At 36.8% G+C, this 21,759-nt stretch overlaps 2 protein-coding genes across 2 annotated transcripts in view; one reads left to right on the plus strand and one right to left on the minus strand.

Annotated features, from left to right (window-relative positions):
- The window catches only part of abhd12 (abhydrolase domain containing 12, lysophospholipase), a 32,974-nt gene extending 29,197 nt beyond the window's left edge, over window positions 1–3,777 (plus strand). Inside the window, exons 10-14 of the mRNA XM_067455642.1 lie at window positions 68–147; window positions 251–333; window positions 676–754; window positions 1,455–1,582; window positions 3,191–3,777. Coding sequence (XP_067311743.1) covers window positions 68–147; window positions 251–333; window positions 676–754; window positions 1,455–1,582; window positions 3,191–3,224 — 404 coding nt within the window. The 3' untranslated portion in view covers window positions 3,225–3,777. The remainder of the gene's footprint in view (window positions 1–67; window positions 148–250; window positions 334–675; window positions 755–1,454; window positions 1,583–3,190) is intronic.
- Window positions 3,778–6,295: 2,518 nt separating this feature from the next.
- On the minus strand, window positions 6,296–20,854 carry pygb (phosphorylase, glycogen; brain). Its single transcript, XM_067455638.1, has 20 exons — window positions 20,497–20,854; window positions 17,899–18,000; window positions 17,370–17,448; window positions 17,192–17,295; window positions 16,908–17,039; window positions 16,559–16,670; window positions 15,165–15,247; window positions 14,453–14,596; window positions 14,277–14,369; window positions 13,946–14,092; window positions 13,706–13,869; window positions 13,439–13,553; window positions 13,172–13,273; window positions 12,877–13,024; window positions 12,648–12,706; window positions 11,917–12,058; window positions 11,523–11,730; window positions 9,109–9,243; window positions 8,661–8,727; window positions 6,296–7,677 (listed from the first exon to the last, which is right to left on the minus strand). Exons 1-20 carry the CDS (start codon window positions 20,737–20,739, stop codon window positions 7,525–7,527), a joined length of 2,532 nt encoding a protein of 843 aa, XP_067311739.1. The 5' UTR covers window positions 20,740–20,854; the 3' UTR covers window positions 6,296–7,524.
- Between the last annotated feature and the right edge of the window lie 905 nt (window positions 20,855–21,759).

Consider the following 21,759-nt stretch of genomic DNA (forward strand, 5'->3'; position numbering starts at 1 on the left):
GCCTGTAGTTGAGCCGCTGTTATGAACATGAAAGAATGATGCAGACTTTATTTCTCTGCGTCTACAGGAACGCCCCCTGACTCGCTGATTTTAGAGTCGCCCTTTACCAATATCAGAGAGGAAGCCAAGAGCCATCCCTTCTCTATGGTGAGAAATCGAGTTCTTGTTCCCCCTCAAGGTATCATGTATTGTCTTTGCACCACGAATAAAAGCAGAACTGACCTTGGACATTTATATGTTCATTTGACAGGTTTACAGATATCTACCAGGCTTTGACTGGTTCTTCCTGGATTCTATAACCGCAAACGACATCCGATTTGCCAGTGATGAGAAGTAGGTGGTTCTTGTCTTTTTCTTGTGTTTGTTTAATCTGTGTCCATCTGGGGACACTGTTGAGCGTTTACACAGCACTATTTCCTTACAGCTGTGCTGGAGGCTTCATCTTTCTCTGAGAACTTGTCTTAGAAACAGATTAAATGCGAATGCTTGTATAAATAGAGTGCTTCAGTATTCAGCCCTATGTGGCCGTTGACTATTCAGACATGGATGTAGTGATCCAGTGCAAGTTTCCAGACTGTAATAAGACAAGACCTATGTCTTGAATCCCTATAAGGCTGTACCTCTTTTGAGTTTGGAGCATTTCAAACTCCTAAAATGCTTCTGTCTGTCTCTTAGTGTAAAGCACATATCCTGTCCGGTTCTGATCCTGCATGCAGAAGATGACACAGTCGTACCCTTCCAGCTGGGAAAGAAGGTAAAGCATCAATGTCAGACAATGACAGTGTTCATTTAAAACTGTAGAATGGATAGCTCACACTCTAAATTATGATGAGAGATGCTCATTCTTGGATCACAATAATTTTTTATTTTGTTATAATAAAACCTGATTGCTGCTTTTTAAAGCACATATGACATGTCTGATGGTATTTTATTTACTTGTATCTGCTGTGTTTCTCAGCATTTCTCAATTGTATTTAGTTTATATTGATGTACTAAAATAAGTAGAACTGAAAGGAAATAAAAAAAAGTCACAACACACAACACTATGACTATATCTGTGATACTAAAATAACACTGGTTATTATTAATAACAATATAATTATTATACAAGAATAATACTGTGGGAAAGTTATGAAATTTGGCACAGATTTTCCTCAGATTCCCTCTGCAACACTTTATCATATTCAGACCAAACTTGGTACATATCATTACATGCATAACCTGAGGCTACATGCTGCATTTCGGCGCAGTGCCACCTATTTATTCAGAGATATGAAACATGGCTTCTTTTGCTTATAACTTCACAATGGTTTCCCCAACAATCATAAAATTGGTCTCTGATCTTATATATAATAATAATTATTATTATTATTACTGACAATAACGATAATAATAAAAAAGGTACCTGCTAATACGTTTGTTTTAAAGATGCTCTTCTCTATGTTCATCCACAGCTGTATGATTTGGCGGCTCAGAGCAAGAGTCTGAACGGACACAAGGTTCAGTTCATCCCGTTCCCCAGCTCTCTGGGCTACAGACACAAGTTCATCTACAAGAGCCCACAGCTACCAAATATTCTCAGGTGTGTATGCTTTACAAACTGCTGCCATCTGTACTTTTTCCCAGTGCTGACAAAACAGTTCAGCAACATTAATCTTTTTTTTTTCATAATCTTTGGATGCGAATACAAGCTATTTTTAGGATTGTGCCAGGTGGTGTAATTTTGACATTCTGCTCCAGGTCCCTGACCAACAGCTGAATAGTAATATTAATTCAGACTGAAGTCACTGTCTATATCATTCTGGTCTGTTCCAGTTTGAGCTGGTACTAAACCAACAAACAGATCTGGTTTTAGTTAAAGTGTTAGTTCGCCCAAAAATGAAATTGATGTCATTAATGACTCACCCTAATGTCGTTCCTCACCCGTAAGACCTCTGTTCATCTTCAAACACAGTTTAAGATATTTTATATTTTAGTCCCAGAGCATAGGCAGTATATGCACACTTTACTGTTCATGTCCAGAAAGCTAATAAAAACATATGTGTAAAATGTGTAAAAACAATGTAGTCCATATGTGGTATCAGTTGGTTGATTAGAATCTCTTGAAGCATCGAAAATACATTTTGGTCCAAAAATATCAAAAACTACGACTTCATTCAGCATTGTCTTCTCTCCCGCGTTTGTTTTCATACCTCAAAGATTCAACGGTCATGAATCAGCAGAGTATTGATTCATGATTCAGATCGCCATTGTCACGTGATTTCAGCAGTTTCACACGCTGTCCGAATCAATCCGCTGATTCATAACCATTTGAATCTTTATTTAAGGATTGAACACAAACAAGAAAGAGAAGACAATGCTGAATAAAGAAATAGTTTTTGTTATTTTTGGACCAAAATGTATTTTGGATGCTTCAAGAGATTCTAACTATTCTAACTATTATTATAACTAACTGATGTCACATATGGACTACTTTGATTATGTTTTTATTCCCTTTCTGGACATGGACAGTATAGTGTGCATACACTGTCAGACTAAATATAAAATATCTTAAACTGTGTTCTGAAGATGAACGGAGGTCTTATGGGTGAGGAACGACATTAGGGTGAGTCATTAATGACATCAATTTTTTTATTTTTGGGTGAACTAACCCTTTAATAATTTAATGACTGATTTTTGCTAATAAGATCAGAGTAAAGTGTTATTTTAAATTGTTCACTATTTTATTATTATCAATAATTATATATTAAATATACCTAGATATATTTTGACACTGAGACAAATCTTAAACTATATGTATTACATAAAGTCTGGAAGACTTTATTCCAAAAACTAACTACTTAATAGAAATAGTTTTTTTTCCTCAATTACTTTTAAACAACTAGTACCAACAAGTTTGTTTTCTGGCCAAATTAGGCATATTTGTCTTAATTATGAACTGTATATCTATGTTTTTTTAATTGAAATTGAAATTAATTGAATACATGAAATATTTTCTGTGAAATAACATTTAGTGATCTATCTAAAGCGTCAATATTCCTAAATATCTGTATAGATATTAAAAAGTATAATATTTTTTTGTTTAGTTTAATGCAACATTATCATTTCTACAAGTGTTGCAAACCCCAGTCAGGGTTTCCATTCCATTTTGAGAAGATTTTAATCTGTTTTTGTTCTCTCTCTGTCTCAGTGATTTTCTCAGTGCGACGCTTCCTCACATGTAGTCAAGATCATGTTACCTGACTGCCCTCTCTCACACACTGTCAGTTAAACACACACACACGCATGCACACAATGTACATGATCTGCACCGTGTACTTCGTGTATATGCGCATGCACACAAGCATGGACTGAAGATGCACCAGTTCCTTTTGCAGTCCTTTAACTCAAAACCTACGGAGGGAGAAGGTTGTCATCTTTGAGAGAGTGACAGGACTGGGTGATTTGTTTCACCGCCTCCTGTTGTCATGGTAACAGATCTGAAGGGGCAGCTGGAGCACAAAGTATGCAAAATAATATGCAAATATGCACTGAAATGAATGCTTAAGTCAACAAGCCACTTTAAAGGAAAGAAGTACAGATGAAGTTAACAGTGGCACTGAGAAGACCACACAAGCATCAAGGTCAAAGGGACGAAGCAGGACAACATGCTATAATGATGAACTTACAGTAACAGTCTATTCAAAGATATCATGGACCTGAAATCCACTCAATGTGAACAGAGAGTTGTTTTAGGTTGAACTTGAAATATGTATAATAAAATGTCTCTTTCTTTTTTTTCTTTCTTCTCATTTAAATACGTCTCCTGAATGATTTAAAGTGCAGATTTTTGTGCTGCCTTGGCATTAAAACTCTGTGACTTTTTATGGGGTTTATTGTGTATTGTGTTTATGTTGTAGTGTTTGCTTGGTGCATATGCAATCAGAACTGAATGAGCTTTTGACATGACATTTCCCTCCCCGCATCCACTAATGTTTCATTACTTTAATGGATTTGGTTGATCTATACTAGTTTGCATGCCTGTTGCCGAAAAAACAATATTGTTGCACTGTCAAAAGAGAAAACTGTATGCAAAATCATTTTCTTTTCTTCGTTATGTGGGTTATGTATTTTCTTTGGTCTTTATACTCTCACTTTGCACATTCCAAAAAATAATAGTAATTACTTATTACCATAATATTTTGGATACCCAAATCAGAAACCTTAGTGACAAATCTTGATAATTTATTTTGTATTAATATTACATTAAAATGAGTGCCCTCCCCTTTAATATAGAACCTTTATATAAATCAGCATCTCACTGATGCACACTACGGTTCAAAAGTTTGGGGTCAGTAAGGTTTCTCTCGTGTTCACCAAGGCTACATTTGATCACAATCGAATTATTATTTTTTTTAAGTAAAATTGTGAAAGTGTTGTTTGGTGGTCGTGCCACATCAAACTACGTTTGTGTCAAACGGATGTCTGAGGTGAATATATTAAGTTTATAAAGCATTTTTAGTTTCTTTTCACATTTACAAATGACTACTGTATACTAAATATAATGCTGAAAATAGTGTTGTATGAATTATGGTAAATATGATCTGAAAAACCCTTAGAGGTTTGGAAAAAGTATGGAATTTTGAAATGGAAAACATGTAGGCACCATTTTAATTTAAAATAACAGATTTTTTTCAGGATTGTCTTTTGGGTTGAATAGCAAGCAAAAATAAAAAATGAATAAGTTAAAAAGAGAGAAGAAAAAAAATCATACTGAACCAAAAATTTTGAACTGTACTATGTTTACAGTTGTTGAAAAGGTTTTTTTTTCTTTCTAACATTCTGACAAACTTTATTTTGTGTGTATCTTCCAATGTCTAATAATTGTTCTCTAATTTGGCTGAATATAATTGTTATGGGTTTTAATATAGTGGATGTACAAGTAAATGAGGCAATACTCAATTCAAGGACTTGGTTAGACACCAAGACCCATGACGCTACGAAATTGAGCAATAATGACATCTTTGAATACGCTCTGACATTCTATCTATCTATCTATCTATCTATCTATCTATCTATCTATCTATCTATCTATCTATCTATCTATCTATCTATCTATCTATCTATCTATCACAGTGTGCACTGGAAAATGCAAATAATTTTCACTGTAATTTAACCCCTTTTAAAAAAATCGAGATCTGCTGTATTGTTGCACTGTTTCGGGTTATATTTGTCCGAGATGTTTTTGGGGGCTGATAATGATAGCACGGTCATGTGTGCATGCAAGCTTTAATTGTAGATCTAGACTGGCTCTCCTGTCTAAATCACCTCAAGGCTCTTTTTGTACACTGTCAATGTTTTTCTCAGAAAGAAATTATTTCATATAATTTTGTTTTCTTCTGCCAGTGTGTGCTCCTGATGGACTGGTACGCTGAAAGAAAAACACCCAAAATAGGACTATTTATTTATTATCAAATTTTACGAAACACCTAGAAAAGTGCAATAACCTTATCTAAAGCCGAAGGACAACCATATGTAAGACCAAAAACATATATATAGGTATAAACGAAGCCGCTCAATTATATTCTGTTGTGTTAGAATGTAAAAATGGACCACAGTATATTCGGATGTCACTGCTCTGAACACAGATTTTACTCTGTCGTCTTTGTTGATGTTGACCAAACGTTGCATATTTGAATTCAACACTTATATTTTAAAAATATTTTTTTGTAATGAAATGAAATACTGCCCAGTTATTTCAACAGCAACTGTTACTTTTTTGCAGACTATATCATGAGTGGTTTACAATGTTTGTTTTCTTCTAAGCTGCTAAACCTTACTGGACACATGCACAGATGTAAGAACAGTATGTTTGTTTGTAAATAATAAAGGACTGGAAAAAAATGTGCTTTGTGTTTTTTGCTTGTGTTTTAATACTTTTATACTGAATCCCAGGAGGACTTTTTTTTTGTAAGTACCTCATGGAATGATTTATTTATGTAGCAAAATACACATCTATAAACCACGCAGTGAACAATTCTACTAGGCAGGGGAAAACCGATCAAATCCGGTTAAACTAGTTTCGGTGCAGGGAAGCGTGCAGATAGGCCTGTGTTTTTTGTCTTGTTTTTTTTCCAAGTGCATCAGGTTCAGGCAATACCTCCTTCGTTAGTTCATTTTTACCACACCTGACACCCATTCAAACCTTTCATTGCTATACTGAATGACATGAATGCATTCCTGAATGAACAGCCTTCAATCTTTACAGCAAAGAACAGATTCTCCAACTTGCAATTGGAATAATCTTATATAGTCATTTAAGTCAACAGCATACTGTTTTTATTTATTTGATTATTTATTAACATAGTAAATGTCCATATATTACTTGTGTAAAATATAGCAAGAAAACAAGGCCTCAGTACGAGTGTGAATGTTCAATGGTGACATCCATAAGCATACATTCAAATGACAGCATGGAATCTGAAATGCTGTTTAAGTTTAAATAAGTCAGAGGTTGCTTTATGAAAAGGGTCAAAGTTCAAGCTACTCTGTCAAACGGACAGATACATTAGCACAAACATATCATCACTTGTTAATACTATGCACAATAGAGCACAAATTGACATCAAAACAGATAATATAATACTATTTGATGTAGTTCCATGAGTTTATTTCAGCCAGCTGCCCTTTATCCTCTATTCTAATGGTTTTATGAAATATTTACATTGTTGTTGTTACTATTGCACAGTATGCACACAAGGCACCTTTTAACCTGCATCAGAAGGCTTGAATAAAAGATAATTTGGACACTGAACCACATCACATACTGCTTTATTCTGTTCGCCACTTTTGAGGCTGTCGTTTCTGACTGGTTATAATGTATTTTAGGGAAGGGAGACTAGTTCTACAAAATTTAAACAAACCAAAGGTGATTTCTGATCATATATTTTCTAAAGCTACAAAGAAAATATGATGAAAGATATGAAATATGAAAATGAAAGATCAAATGATAGTTAGGTCTCCGATGGTTACCAGTTGCTGATTACACTTCCTAAAATACATAGCCAAGACTCTAGTTCAGTCCCATATTCCTATTGAAATTAGTGGTGTCCATAAAGCGTCATCTCTGTTATAATCAGCCAGAATGGCCACCCTTAAATGTGATACAAGGAATGCACCTACATTGAGAATTTACACATGCATACTGAAGCTAGACTTCACTCTAACTCAATTAAGCTTCAATAAATTAGTCTCAGATGACCAACAAATTGAATTGGCATAACCGAAACCATGAAAATAGAGTGACAAGGCAAGTGAAAGTAACAGTGATTTTAAATGTACTACAGTGTAAGCGCACATAGAGAAGTTAGTTTGTGTGTATAGAGGGTACACTACAATCATGAAATTCAAAGAGATTCCATGTGGTGTTATGCATAGTGAGAGAAACCTGAGTCGGAATCAGACGAGGCACGAACATGCTGGGAAAGTTTGAGGAACAGGCGAGCAGACCCAGTGGATAGCATCAAACCATCATGTTCCCCGCTCTCATTCAAGTGGTTCATTCGGTGCCGGGATCTTGACGTCAGATGGCTCCACTCCCCAGATCTCACGGGCGTACTCCGTGATGGTGCGGTCACTGGAGAACTTTCCAGAAGCAGCAATGTTTCTGATGACTTTTTTGGTCCATTCTTTTGGGTTCTGAAGAAAAGAGTGGGAAATTTTGCATATAATGAAGGACAGTCAAATTTGAACTATGCAACTTCCATTGGGAAGCAGCTGTACAAGCAGTTTTGCCTATACATCCATTATTAGTTTTACATTTTGAGATGTATATAGTTCAAGTAGATTAATCAACCAGGATACAGTCATTTTCAGATTATCAGTTAACAATTGTAACCACTGGTGTCAATTACAAAAACATTTTCTGTTCTAAATTTTTTTATATAATTAGTTTATAATATATAATAAAAAATGCAGTTTAAAATATATATAATTGTATGTTTAAAGGTGCACTATGTAGTATTTTTGCAGTAAAATATCCAAAAACCACTAGGCCAGTGTTATATATTTTGTTCAGTTGAGTACCTACAATATCCCAAATGTTTACAACTATTTGTAAATTGTGAGAAAGTTGCTATTTCAACTAAGGACCGGGACGTTTCAGCATAGCGTACGCACGGAGTAACGTCATAACATCATAACATCATTTTCAACACACTTAAATGTATCTTATATGATAAACAGAGCTGCATATCCATAACTGGAAGAGCGGATCAGTGCAGGTGCCCGGCGAATGCGCCCCGTCATAATAAAAGTCCCGGTGTTTGCGAGGCGGGTATTTGTTTAACAATCGCTCCAGCAGCTGTGCTCAGCTCCACAACACTCGGTCCTGCTCTGTTTCACACTACAGTAACGTTAATAACCGCATGTATGAACGTAATTTCTGCCCGAGTCCTATTTTCCACCGGCTGTGAGGTGAAGACCACATGTCACAAGATGCAGCGCTCAAACTTGGCGTCATCAAACTACACATTTGTTTTGAACAGGCGCCCTCCAGTGGACGGAAAGTTGCATAGTGCACCTTTAATATAGATAATAATAAAATATTACAAATGTTCAATTACAAAACAGCTATTGGCCAACCTGGCCTCAGCCATTAATAAAAATAATATCCTACTCACCCTGTAGAGCTCATTAACTTTTTCTTGAGAGCTGATATATGATTCATAGTCTGCAAATACCTTAAACCTGAGAGAGAAAAACAACGTCAGACATCTCTTACAGATGCAAAATAAATGTGATAATGAGTAATTAATTGTTGCATAAAATTTCCATAAACTTTATGTACATCAATATATAGTTTGTAGCAAAGAGACAGGCTTTTATATGCTGGAGAACAACGTGTCTTTATTATCAGCCATCATGGAGAACTTGTAATCAACTTGTATCACGTGTACATAAACTTGCCCCTTTTCCCCCAGGGGGAAACACAGGAAAAGACCATATAGGAACATAGCTTCCCTGAACTCATCTCAAGTACATATTAACTAACCAGTAGGCACATCATCTGTTATTTACACAAATGAAGCAAAAAATTACATCCAGGCAAATGCACTGTTTGCCACCCACCTGTCATGATTCATGAGCATGTTGACAATGTCTTTGAAGAGTTCAGGCTCTTGGGGGCTGAAGAATCCAGTGCTGATTTGATCCATTGCCTGTTTGAGTTCAGGCAGACGATCGTAGTATTCCTTGGCATTGTATCTAGATCACAAAAAGTGTTGTTATTGTAGACTAAAACTAAAATGATTAAAAGTAGTTTTTACCCATCAAAGGTGAATTCATGTAAAATAGTAGTTATGAGAGTTGTATGACCTTACTAAGAAAACTAGCAAAAGATTGTAATTTTCCCTCACTTTATGCATTTTAGGGTCAACGTCTTGTTTAAAGGGTTAGTTCACCCCAAAATGAAAATGTCATTAATTACTCCCTCATGCTGCTCCAGACCTGTAAGACCTCCGTTCATCATTGGATACACTGATTCATTAAGCTCCGAAGCTTTACGAAGCGGTGTTTTGAAATCGACCATCACTATAGAAGTCGTTATTTAGATTTTTGTGCACAAAAACTAATTCTCCTCGCTTCATAAAATTATTCTAGAGCCACTGTAGTGAGATGGACTTGTAACGACATCTTTAGTGCCTTTTATGGGTCTTGAGAGAGGAAATGACATTGGTGTCAATGGAGTCCTGTCTGAGCCATCGGATTTCAACAAAAATAGCTTAATTTTTGTTCCGAAGATGAAAGGAGGTCTTATGGGTGTCGCACGACATGAGGGGGAGTAATTAATGACAGATTTTTTTTTTTTGGGTGAACTAATCCTTTAATGCCTGTCCCACCCACCAACATGACATCACACCATTGAGGGCATCCAATTTTGTCTGTGGTCCTTCACAGCTAGGGCCCAGCAAAAAAGCTTTTATTTTCACTCTAAACGAGAAAAACTCTGTATAAATTATGCTATCCAATTAGACCAATTTAAAATAATATATAATAATAATACCCTATACTATATACATAATACTAAAATAACACTGTGATCACAAAACAACTCCAGTCAGGAGGAAATCATTTCACAAATGTCACAATCAGGAAATTACATCCATGTTTGGTTGCACTTTAAAATAAGTAAATTTGTTACATTTGTTAAAGGGGTCCTATTACACCCTTTTATGAAGTCTTTATTTTGTTTTTGGGGTGTACTAGAATACACTTTTACATTATTACAGCACCTCTCCACAGTCTGGCCTGAACGTGCCATTTATTTCCCGTTTTGATGAAGCCCCTCCTTCCAATATACGAACTGTGATTGGTTAACTGTCCCAGTGTGTTGTGATTGGCACCACATGTTCAGTAAATGCCTTGCCTGGATGACATAAATTCTGATACAGACTTAAGAAGATCGTCCGGAATGGATTTCATGCACAGACCTTGCAAGCACGGATTTCACGGGATATTTCAGAGTGGTATATATTTCTTCATACAGTAAACAAAGCTACAGTAAACACTGCATCAACACTAATGTTGACCAGCAAGCAAATGGAGGCAAAGCCTTGGCCTTTGTTTAAATTGTAGCAACAACATAAAACCTTTCACTGAATCTGTTAAAACGCAACTAGAGAGAAGACAAACTTACAAATTGTGGTGCACAAACAACAGATTGTCGGACAAAGTGGGAACTGCTCCCACTTTATTAAAATGTCCAGGACACATTATACGTTGGCATTATTCAGGAACAGGAGTTTAAAATAAATTAACCACTAGTTTGTCAACCATAGGAATGTCAAACAAATTTTGGGAGTTTTGGAAACGTGGTGGACAAAACCGCATCAACGACAACACAGTCTTGTATAATGCAGCTCAACCAGGCCTCGTCCCCTTTTTGCATATCCCGTGGGTGGAGATTATTTAAATTCGGATTAAATAAGATCCAGGGGAAAAAAGCACTGTAGTCCAAACGAGTCGTTTGTTGTAGTTCTTGGTAAGTGAATTCCCTTTGGAGTGGACATTGAGCTTTGTATTTTTATTTTTCTGTTCAAATAGCAACATTAACAACTAAACAGCAACTAAAAGTGAAAAAGCATTAGAGGACCCCTTTAACATTAGATAACTACATGAGATTTGTTTTCATTATTAGTTCATAGGAACTAAAGAACTTATTAATCTTACTTAAAGGTTAATGTCAACATTTACAAAAACATTATTAAAATCAATAGTTGTACTGGTTCATATTTAATGGAAATGAGCGGACGAACATATCGATGAACAGTTATACTTTTATTAACTAACATTAGCAAAGAATAATAAATGCTATATCTAAAATTAACCAACAATAAACGCTTAATTTGTTAATGTTAACTAGTGGATCCTTATTGTAAATTATTACCCCATGTTCTCACGTGTCTATGTTTGATTTTTATCATTCCTCCCATCTATACCTCCATTCTCTCTCTTATCCAGTTTATATCCTTTCACTCTCTCACCCCTTTTTGTCCATGGCCTCCACATCCTCAACCCGCATGCCAAAGATGAACAGGTTTTCCTCTCCAGCTTCTTCTGCCATCTCCACATTGGCGCCATCCATGGTGCCGATGGTCAGAGCGCCGTTAAGCATGAACTTCATGTTTCCCGTACCGGAGGCTTCAGTACCTGCCGTGGAGATCTGCTCGGACAGGTCGGCAGCAGGGATCACTGAAGAGCAAAATACATGAAACAATCAAAAATCATTATAATCCAAAAAATAAATAAATAAATAAAACTGATGCAACTATAGCAAAAATAATTATCAGATCATAATGCATGCTGCATATCTTTTCAAATAAATCTGATCTGATATTTTAGGACTATCCATCAATAGTTGTTAATGCGCTTACTCACCCTTCTCAGCTAATGAGACTCTATAGTTCTCCAGGAAAATGACTTTCAGTCTGTCTCCCACCACAGGATCATGGTTGACCACCTCCCCCACTGCAGTGATCAGTTTAATGATCATCTTTGCCATGTGATAGCCTGGTGCTGCCTGCAGGAGGCAGTGCAGGATAAGAGGAAGAAAAGCCTTTTAGCCAAGTCTAATTCAGTGGACTTTTTTTAAACAGTTGTTCTCAAACAGTTGTTCTTTGACTACGAAGGCCCCCATAGTCCAATACAATTTTCAAAAGCCCCTAATATAATAGAGCTGCATGTTATCAAACTTTTAAGCAGAAACTGGGAATGTCAATATATTATATTAAGCGCACAATTATTTATTTAAGTGATTCCAGAAGTTTCCTAAACAGTTTGTTCTTTAATAAATCAATAGTTGTTGAGGGTTGGGAGGTAAAAATAATTTGACTTTATGTTTTGTTTTTATCCAGCACTAAGTTTAATTAATTTAATAGATCTTAATTGCAATATTTAAAGCTCTGCAGGCACCTAAAAGTTTGTTTAGACTCCCTATTTAAGAACTACTGCTTTAAAACATGTCAATCTAAAGTACACAAAAAATCCCTTATTGACAGTTATCACATAACTAATATTATTCAGAATTATAATATATATATATATTTAAAAAACAAGATTTTTATACAAGAATTTAAAAAAAGTTCTTATTGAATTCCAATGGAACATACCTTTCCTCCAATGATTACAGTCCTGGGAACAAATTTCTTGTTTGGTTCTTTCTTGATCCCTAGAAAAGTGCAGAATGTCAGAAAATGTCAGAAAAAGGAAACAACTATTTTAGAAAATAGTGCACTTTTATTTTGGCTAGTTCCTCAGTGCTCAGACAGGTGGCAGTGTTCATGCACTGCTCTCCCATCTTGAATACATTGCAGTGTGTATCTGTGTGTATTTTCTTACTGTTGTATGAAGTGATGACATGAAGGCAGTTGAGCAGTTGTCTCTTGTACTCATGGATTCTTTTGACATGAATGTCAAAGATGGACTCAGGGTTTATCTTTACTTTGTACTCATCCTCTAGATATGCTGCAAACTTCTGCTTATTCTCCTAAAAATTACACACACAAAAACATTTAAACATGAAACCAAAAATTATTTTGTTGTTGCTGTTGTTAAATGTTTATTAAAAAAAATCAGTATGGCAGAAGACATTTCTTTATTTTTTTTGTTTTGTTTGTTTGAGAAAATATTAGACCTGTTTCACTTTAGCCACATCCCGAATGAACATTTCATCATCGATGAAGTCCAAAAGTTTTCTTAGTTGGAACAGATCCGTCAGGAATTCCTCACCAATTTTCTGAAAGAAAAACAAGCACAAGACAGTGAGGGAGAGAAAAAAAAACCTGTGGGGAAAGAACTAGCAAGAGCTCAAATAAATAAATCAAAAAGCAAAGCAAAATAAAATAAAATGTAAAATAAAATCTTTACAGCAACTGTGTCAATAATAAGTTAAGGCGGCCACCTCAGCGATGATGTCAGCCAGGCCGGGGTTGCAGAGCAGCAGCCAGCGACGAGGTGTGATGCCGTTTGTCTTGTTCTGAAACTTCTCCGGCTCAAGGTCACAAAAGTCCTTAAATCTTAAAGCAGTTACAAAAAAAATAATAAAAATGTCAGCAAGTTCTGAATGTAACTATATCAAAAGGATCATTGCGTCAATATACAATTGACCCAACTAGCATTAAAATAAAAATGCTTTCACAGCTCCCTAGAAATAAATCATGCTACTCACACAGTGGTTTTGACAATGTCTGAGTGGATTCGTGCAACTCCGTTGACGGCGTGTGACCCGACCACACAAAGATGAGCCATGTTGATCCTCTTTGGATCGCCCTCCTCGATCAGAGACATCCTGCGCAAACGATCATGGTCGTCTGGATACAGTGCAGCAATTCTCTACAACAGAGAGTCCATCAGACCAACCAGAAATAATCTCGGTGATCCTGAGGTTAGTGTATGTGTGTATCCTCACATCCAGGTGTCGCTGGTTGATCTCATAGACGATCTGCAGGTGTCGTGGCAGAAGCCTTTCAAACATGTAGACAGGCCAGCGCTCCAGAGCCTCAGGTAACACTGTGTGGTTTGTGTATGCACACGTCTTTGTGGTGATCTCCCACGCCTAAATACACACATGCGCACTTTAATGCTAATTTTGGAAAGTTCTATTAAAACTAAAATAACAAAATATGGCTGAATGTACAATACTTTATTACATAAGCAATTTATGACTATTACTCATGCAGAAAATAACAATAGAACAGCTGTGAAGGAATGAACACAATTTGATAGCTGGAACATCACACCTTTTCCCAGTCCAGCTGCTCTATATCCAGCATGATTCTCATGAGTTCAGGAATCGCCAGAGCTGGATGAGTATCATTCAGTTGAATCGCAACCTAAGAGAGTTGTTTTGAAACCGTTTTACTTTGTAAGAACAAAAACCTCAAAGTAAAGTCACAGATTTAAAAACCGTAATCACCTTTTCAGGGAAAGCCTCAAAAGAAGTGCGCACGGGATCCCTGCAGCCGAACTTTGAAGATTTAAAGCGTCTGATGATGTCCTGCAGGGTAGCAGCTACCACAAAGTACTCCTGCTTTAAACGGAGCTCCTTCCCTTCAAAAAACTAACACATGCACATACAAAGAAATGAATTCATATTAAATACATAAATACATACTGAAAGCTTTTCAAACAGCAAACTATTCCATTTTCTGTCTGGTTTTCTGAGAGAAACACCAATCACTGTATTTTCTGGCTGCACACTGGCTTAGTGCGATATAGTTACATTCAGAACTTGCTGAAATGTGTATTATGTGTGAATAACAACAATATACACTACTGTATCATGATACAGACCCATTGTTGCGCAGAACATTATAGAATTACATTTTCATACTTCCTTCATATATCAGTGGTACTGTTGCGCAAAACAAAAGTTGTCTCAGATGCAATCATCTAATGCCAGTCAGCTAAAGATTATTTTGCATACCAGCAGTGACAGTCTAAATATACACGCATATGATTGTCAACGTGTTATTTTTAGTAATTTTAACATATCACTTTCAAATTCTTGCACTCGGTTCTCACTCTCACTCTCTCTCTCTCTCTCTCTCCATTCTGTCCATTCTGTCCATTCTGTCCATCAGACTCCTCAACAAGAGTTTTATAGTATGAGAAGGGAGTGTACTTACATTGTCATTGGGGTAGAGCACCCTTGAGATGTTCTCTGCCAGGTTTCGGTCCAATACAGCTTGAATGTAATCTCCTACATTAACTACAATTAAGAGAGAGTATTTCAAACCTATGTTGTATTTATCTGTTTCCCACCTACTTCCAAGTATATTGCATTAGTTCTATATTTTAAATATAAGACAAATACATAATTAAAAATCAATAATACAACAGGCAGAAAAACGTGCAGAAAAGTTTTAGCCACAGTAGTCTTATGCATTAATTTGTGTTCTGTCAACAATGTGCATACACCAATCAGGCATAACATTATGATCAGGCTTAACCGGTGATGTGAATAACACTGATTAGCTGTTCATCACCGCACTTGTTAGTAAGTGTGATATATCAGGCAGTACGTGAACATTTTGATCGGACCACACGGATATAAGGATTTGCACAAGTTTAACGAGGGCCAGGTGACTGAGTCAAAGCATCTCCAAAACTATCTATCAAAAATGAGTCTAGAAAGTAACAGTGGTGAACTGGTAACAGGGTCATGGGCGGCCAAGGTTCAATGATGCACGTGGGGAGCGAAGACTCAAGTTGCTCAGGAAGTTAATGTATCTCCGTTTGTTGCGTATAGGGCTGCATAGCCCCAGACCAGTCAGGGTCCCCATGCTGACCCATGTCCACTGCCGAAAGCACAGTGGGCACGTGAGCATCAGAACTGGACCACAGAGCAATGGAAGAAGGTGGCCTGGTCTGAATCACATTTTCTTTTACATCATGTGGATGGCCTGATGCGTCTTTGTTCCTTACCTGGGGAACATGTGGCACCACGATGCACTATTGAAAAAAGGCAAGTCGGTGGACGTTCTGCTGGGAAACCTTGGGTCCTGCCATTCATGTGGATGTTACTTTGACACGTATCACCTACCTAAGCATTGTTACAGACCATGTACATCCTTTCATAGGCTGTAAAGCTCAGAGGCCCTGCAATCATAAAGGACCCTCTCAAAAGCAAGCGTATCTATGGGTAACACTGGCCTGTTGCCAGCTGCTCTCCGGTTTCTGTATTGCTGATACATTGCACTGGAGAAGAGGCCTATATTTAGTATTCTACACAGAAACCATTCTCCCAGGAAACAAGTTCACTTTTATATAAACTCAACTGAGAAGGTAAGTGTAGGCTCTGTCAAACTAACAGTAATATAAAAGACTATTTCAATAATACTGCAAGCAACAGGAAATTAAGCATGTAATAATCTAAACTCACAAAAAGATCACCTGAAATCCTCCCCACACAAAAAACAGGACAGAGAGGCAATTCAGCCAAAAGTAGTACGAAACAGAAATGCATGCGTTATACTGGAGCTTAGACTGATCAAGTGAGCTGAACATTGTGTGGACTTACATTCTTGCAGGTTGAAATCATTAGGCGCTTTGGCAGACCACAGTCTCATGGTATTCACAGTGTTGTTTTTATAACCAGGCACAGGAGTGTCATAAGGCATCGCAAGAACCACCTGCCAGAGAAAAGACACAGGGGTACTGACTTTAAGTGGAATTCAAATTAATTTACATTTATTTAAATTAAAATGAAGCAAAATAATTCATTTTGCCATCCTATTTGGCAAGTGTTTTTTGTTTTGTTATTTTCAAATGTAGCTATATTTCCCCCCTGATTTCCTATCAGAACAGAATCATTTTAGCATCACAACATACTAGTTGCTAGCCACTGCACTAGATCGCCACTGACTGACCTGAGTGTCAACCCACTTTGGTCCCTCATGTGTTTGCTCCACTCGGCCATAGAAATGCACAGGAAGCATGTACTCTGGACGGGCCTTCTCCCAAGGGTTACCATAACGAAGCCAATCGTCAGCTTCCTCGACCTAAAAAGAAAAAGAAAAAGAAAAAAAAGTGTCCTAGAGTTAAACATTCTTAATATCTGATACTTTGTCCTACAAACTAAATAAATGGAAACGCAATGGTTAACATTTACAGTAAATTAACATTTTCAATACTATTTGCAGTTTTGGTTTACCTGCCAGCCATTGGCGATCTTCTGATTGAAGATCCCAAACTCATAACGGATGCCATAACCATATGCTGCCAAACCCAGAGATGCCATGGAGTCCAGGAAACAAGCTAAGAGAGAAAGCAGACATCAAATGTCCAATATGACAGGGTCATGTACTACATTTGAAGTTTTATTTTGGTACCTGCAAGACGCCCAAGCCCTCCATTTCCCAGCCCTGCATCCTCCTCAATCTCCTCCAGTTCTTCCAAATCCAGCCCAAGCTGAAGATCAGAACATGTAAAAAAACAACAACAACACACACACACACACACACACACACACACACACACACACACACACACACACACACACACACACACACACACACACACACACACACACACACACACACACACACACACACACACACACACACACACACACACACACACACAATTTAAACCGATTATGCAAACTTCCTACAGTTTAGTGTTTCAGCAATTTCCAAGTTCTCTCATTTAAACAAGTAAGGGTTTAGACTAACAGTTTTGCAAATTTGTGGCAAAGCCTGTCTACATCCCCCATGAGCGCTCTGTGGGTGAGCAGGGGAAAAACAACAGCTGTTTCTAAAGTTTCAGGATGTTTAAGTAATCGAGCTCTGAGCCTGTTCTGCAATTGAGTAAAAAATGCTCTACACGTGAGGTTTGCTATGTCCCAGGGATGCACTTTACCTGGTAGATGGCCTCATCACAGGTATTCTGCAGCCCAAGATTTATCATAGTGTTCTGTAGCGTTCTGCCCATGTAGAACTCCAGAGACAGATAGTGGATCCGCTGCAACAGAAAACACACAAATTGGTCTCACTGCATGTGCACAGAGATATCGGAAGTAGATCATATTGGCAGGAGATCATATAAAAGATGTGACAATACAATCTTAAAAAGGATTAGAAGCAGCAACATTTTACACTCTTCGTCCATTAAAATTAATCTGTATTTGAACATGGGGGAAATGACTAATGGTCAACCAATGTTTTTTTTTTTTTTTTTTTTTTTTTTTAAGTGGCTGATTATTACATTATTTTATTTAAATGTTTTATAAAAATATTTTAATTAAGCATGAATTTGAATGAATCATCCTTGCTGAAATATTAGACTAACACATTTCCAAAAAAGAAGAGGAGAGTAAAAATACTATAAAAAACCTGATTGCTACAGCTCTGTTACACTATATAACAAATGTATTGATCATTCTAAAATCACAAATTAACATTGACATATAACATACACTCCCTATTTATTATGTTGTAATATTCATGTGCATTATGTTAAATTTGCAAATTAACTCTGTCAACTGCATTGTCATGTTGTCAAATATTTTAAATAAAATATTTAAATAAATACTAGGATATTGGAGTATGTAATATAATATAATATGATATAATATAATATAATATATAATATAATTAATATAATATAATAGTCATTAGTTATCTTAGAGTGATTTTATTAAAGTTGCATCTTCTAATCTTATATTGTCACACTTTTTATATGGTCTTTTTCTGCCTACTTATACTCTGGTCATGTCTCTTCCAGGTTGCTGAAGTATAACATGCTAAATTTGATCTCTTTGGCTTGGGATCAACTTCTCATAAGAGTTCATTCATAAGATGTCTGCACTGGGAGAAGTTTACAGCCTGCTGAATGCCTCAAATCCCCACTGAACATCTGAATACCACAGTAATAAATAAATGCATGCTTCGGTTTAACATGCTGAGATGGTGGTTAATCACTGCATACTGCAGGCTTAAATAAAGTGACAGTGTTTTACTGTTTTTCCGAGCGGGGGTCTGAACCTCAACAAGTGTAATGCTTGACAAGAGTGAAGTTCCTGGAAATGCTTCACGTACTGGTGTGCTCAACCATATAAAGCTATCTGGTGTCCCTCAGAGGTATCTAGACAGGAAAGGAAAAAACATAAAGAGAAAAAAGTTTCTCTTTACTGGCTCAAAGGACTGTCGAAATTAAGTACGCATATCTCTGGAAAGCAGTCGAGCCCAGAACAGGAACATTCTTGCGCACACCTTTTAAAACAACTAAAAAATATAAAGATAAATATAAATTAAGATTTTTTAAAATAATTAATTAATTACCAAAGGACAGAAAATGACCATGTAATGCTGATTTAATTCAAAATACATGGTTAGACTTCAGGTTCATCAATAAACAAGTCACATCAAGCTTTACAGCCACATACATTAGTGGTGCCACAAAAGAATAGAAAGAGAAAAAACTGAAAAAAAACACTCCCCTAGTTACTCTCCAAAAAAATAACCATCACGACCTCCCACCTAATTAATGGGCCAGTTCACCCAAAAATGAAAATTCTCTCATGATTTACGCTCCATCAAGTCATCCTAATATGAAGCTCTTCTTTTACACAAATAAAATCAGAGTTAGTAAGTTGACCGCCGGAAGCTAGTTATTATAGTCTATAAATGTTTAAATATGAATATTTTTCTAACACAAACGCACCACTTCGCTTCAGAAGGCCTTTATTAGCTCCTTGGACCCATGTGGGGCAGTTATATGATGGATATATGCACTTTTATGAACTTCAAAAACAAACCAACCAGTCATAGCCATTCTAGAGCTTGGCAAAGCCAGCACTTTTTTAATATAACTGATTGTATTTGTCCGAAAGAAGAATGTCATACACCTAGGATGGCTTGAAAGTGAGTAAATCCTGGACTAATTTTCATTGTTGGGTGAACTATCCCTTTAAGCACCCATGTAATATTTGTCTATTAATAGCCACAAGTGATTTTATACATGTCAGTGCATTAGATAAGGTTTATTAACTTCAACTGGATTTGACAGTATAGTGTAATCTGTACTTGCACTAGTCGTAAGTAAAGCGAATCATGTGGTTGCAAAATACTTAATTAATGATGGCCTAATATGACAAGGAACAGATCACACTTTTTAACAGCTGACCCCATACGAGAAGAACACTAAGCTGAGGAAACAAATACAGGCCTTTACCTCTCCCCAGACAACTGTGAAATTAATGAATGCCTCACAATAAATGAGGAACTGACTGTCCAGGTTATATTCACCATCAACATTTACAATGCATTGATTATTATTATTACGCATTTCATCTTATTTTCCTTTGCTGCAGGAAAATATAGAGGCCCAAACTTTCCAAATGCATCTAAACAAATGTACAAATACGTAAATATATTTATTCGACATTAAATGCATTTGATGTATCCCACTACTGTACAAACTTGCCACTTCCTGGCAAGAAGAGGAAGAGATCTGTACCTTCGGGTCTTTCTCATAGTAATACTGCTGAGTGCGGATCCAGCGGCCCACCAGGTGATCCCGCACCGTGTGGGCCAAGGCGAAGTAATAATCCCGCGGGGTGGCCACATTGCGGTCCTTCACTAATGTGAAGTGAAGATGCCTGTTGAAGCTCTTTTTGATTTCAGCAACATCCCCTAGTCCAGCTATACCACGTACACTGATCTGCTTACGCTTTTCATGGTCGGTTAGAGGTTTAGACATAATGCCAATGCGTTTAAAAGGCAAAGAATGAAAGTTTGGACCCTTGACTTGTGCACAGGTTGGTGCGGTGTACAAGGACTTTACACGCACTGTTCTTTTTGAGACACACCTCTACGTCAACTAGAGGAGAAGGTGGGCGGGACTTAAAGTCTGCCTGTTTATTGGCCACTGTGACTGTCGTAATTGCGTTCCCATAGGTTGAGTGAAATGTCAATCATCTATGCAACGCTAGAAACTTCGAAGTATTTAAACATGGTATTAATTCATTTTTGCCTGGATTTTGAGCGAATTCACCATGTTACTATATTTATGACTATATATCTATATTTGGCCAGCAGTTTTTCCCCCCAGCTCTAGTATGAACAAATTATGAAGATTAATAGACTATTTGAAGCGTACTTTTTACCGATTGATAGTTCATGATTGATACAGATCTAGAATATGTCCGCATATGGGATGCAGTGACAGACTATGATTAATTCATCATAGTCCAAAGATATCCTATAATTTAAAAGGCATCACGTTTATCATACTGCATTACTGTAGATGTATTATTATTTCAAATAGTTTAATCTTATTTCTTATCCAAGGACCCCAGCACTCATTGGCCCCCTGGAGCCCAGTTTGAAAACCCGTGCTTTATGGGATTCAGAGAGGAATGCAGTTGCTGTGCTCTCAGGCACAAGTATTTTCTGTATTTTCAAACTGTTTTCAATATATGGGCAATGTCTTCCACTGCTTCCTCACTGAGATACTAATCATTTGCCTCTAACGCTACCTAGGCAAGTTATGTTCACAGACAAGGAAAAACTAAATCATATTTTGTAAATGCTATACAGATTAGGAAACAAATTTCCTTTGTTAGAAACCTTGATACAACATCCAATGAGTAAAACTGAGTAATATGCAATATTGTGACACTCAGGCAGGCCCTAGTGTTGTGACACCTGCTGTGCTAAGAAAGAACAGCAGCATGTGTGTACAGTTGAAGGATGTAAATGGAGCTAACACAAACCAGAC

This window comes from Pseudorasbora parva, chromosome 10 (genome assembly GCF_024679245.1).
Source record: "Pseudorasbora parva isolate DD20220531a chromosome 10, ASM2467924v1, whole genome shotgun sequence".
In the NCBI taxonomy this organism is placed as follows: Eukaryota; Metazoa; Chordata; class Actinopteri; order Cypriniformes; family Gobionidae; genus Pseudorasbora; species Pseudorasbora parva.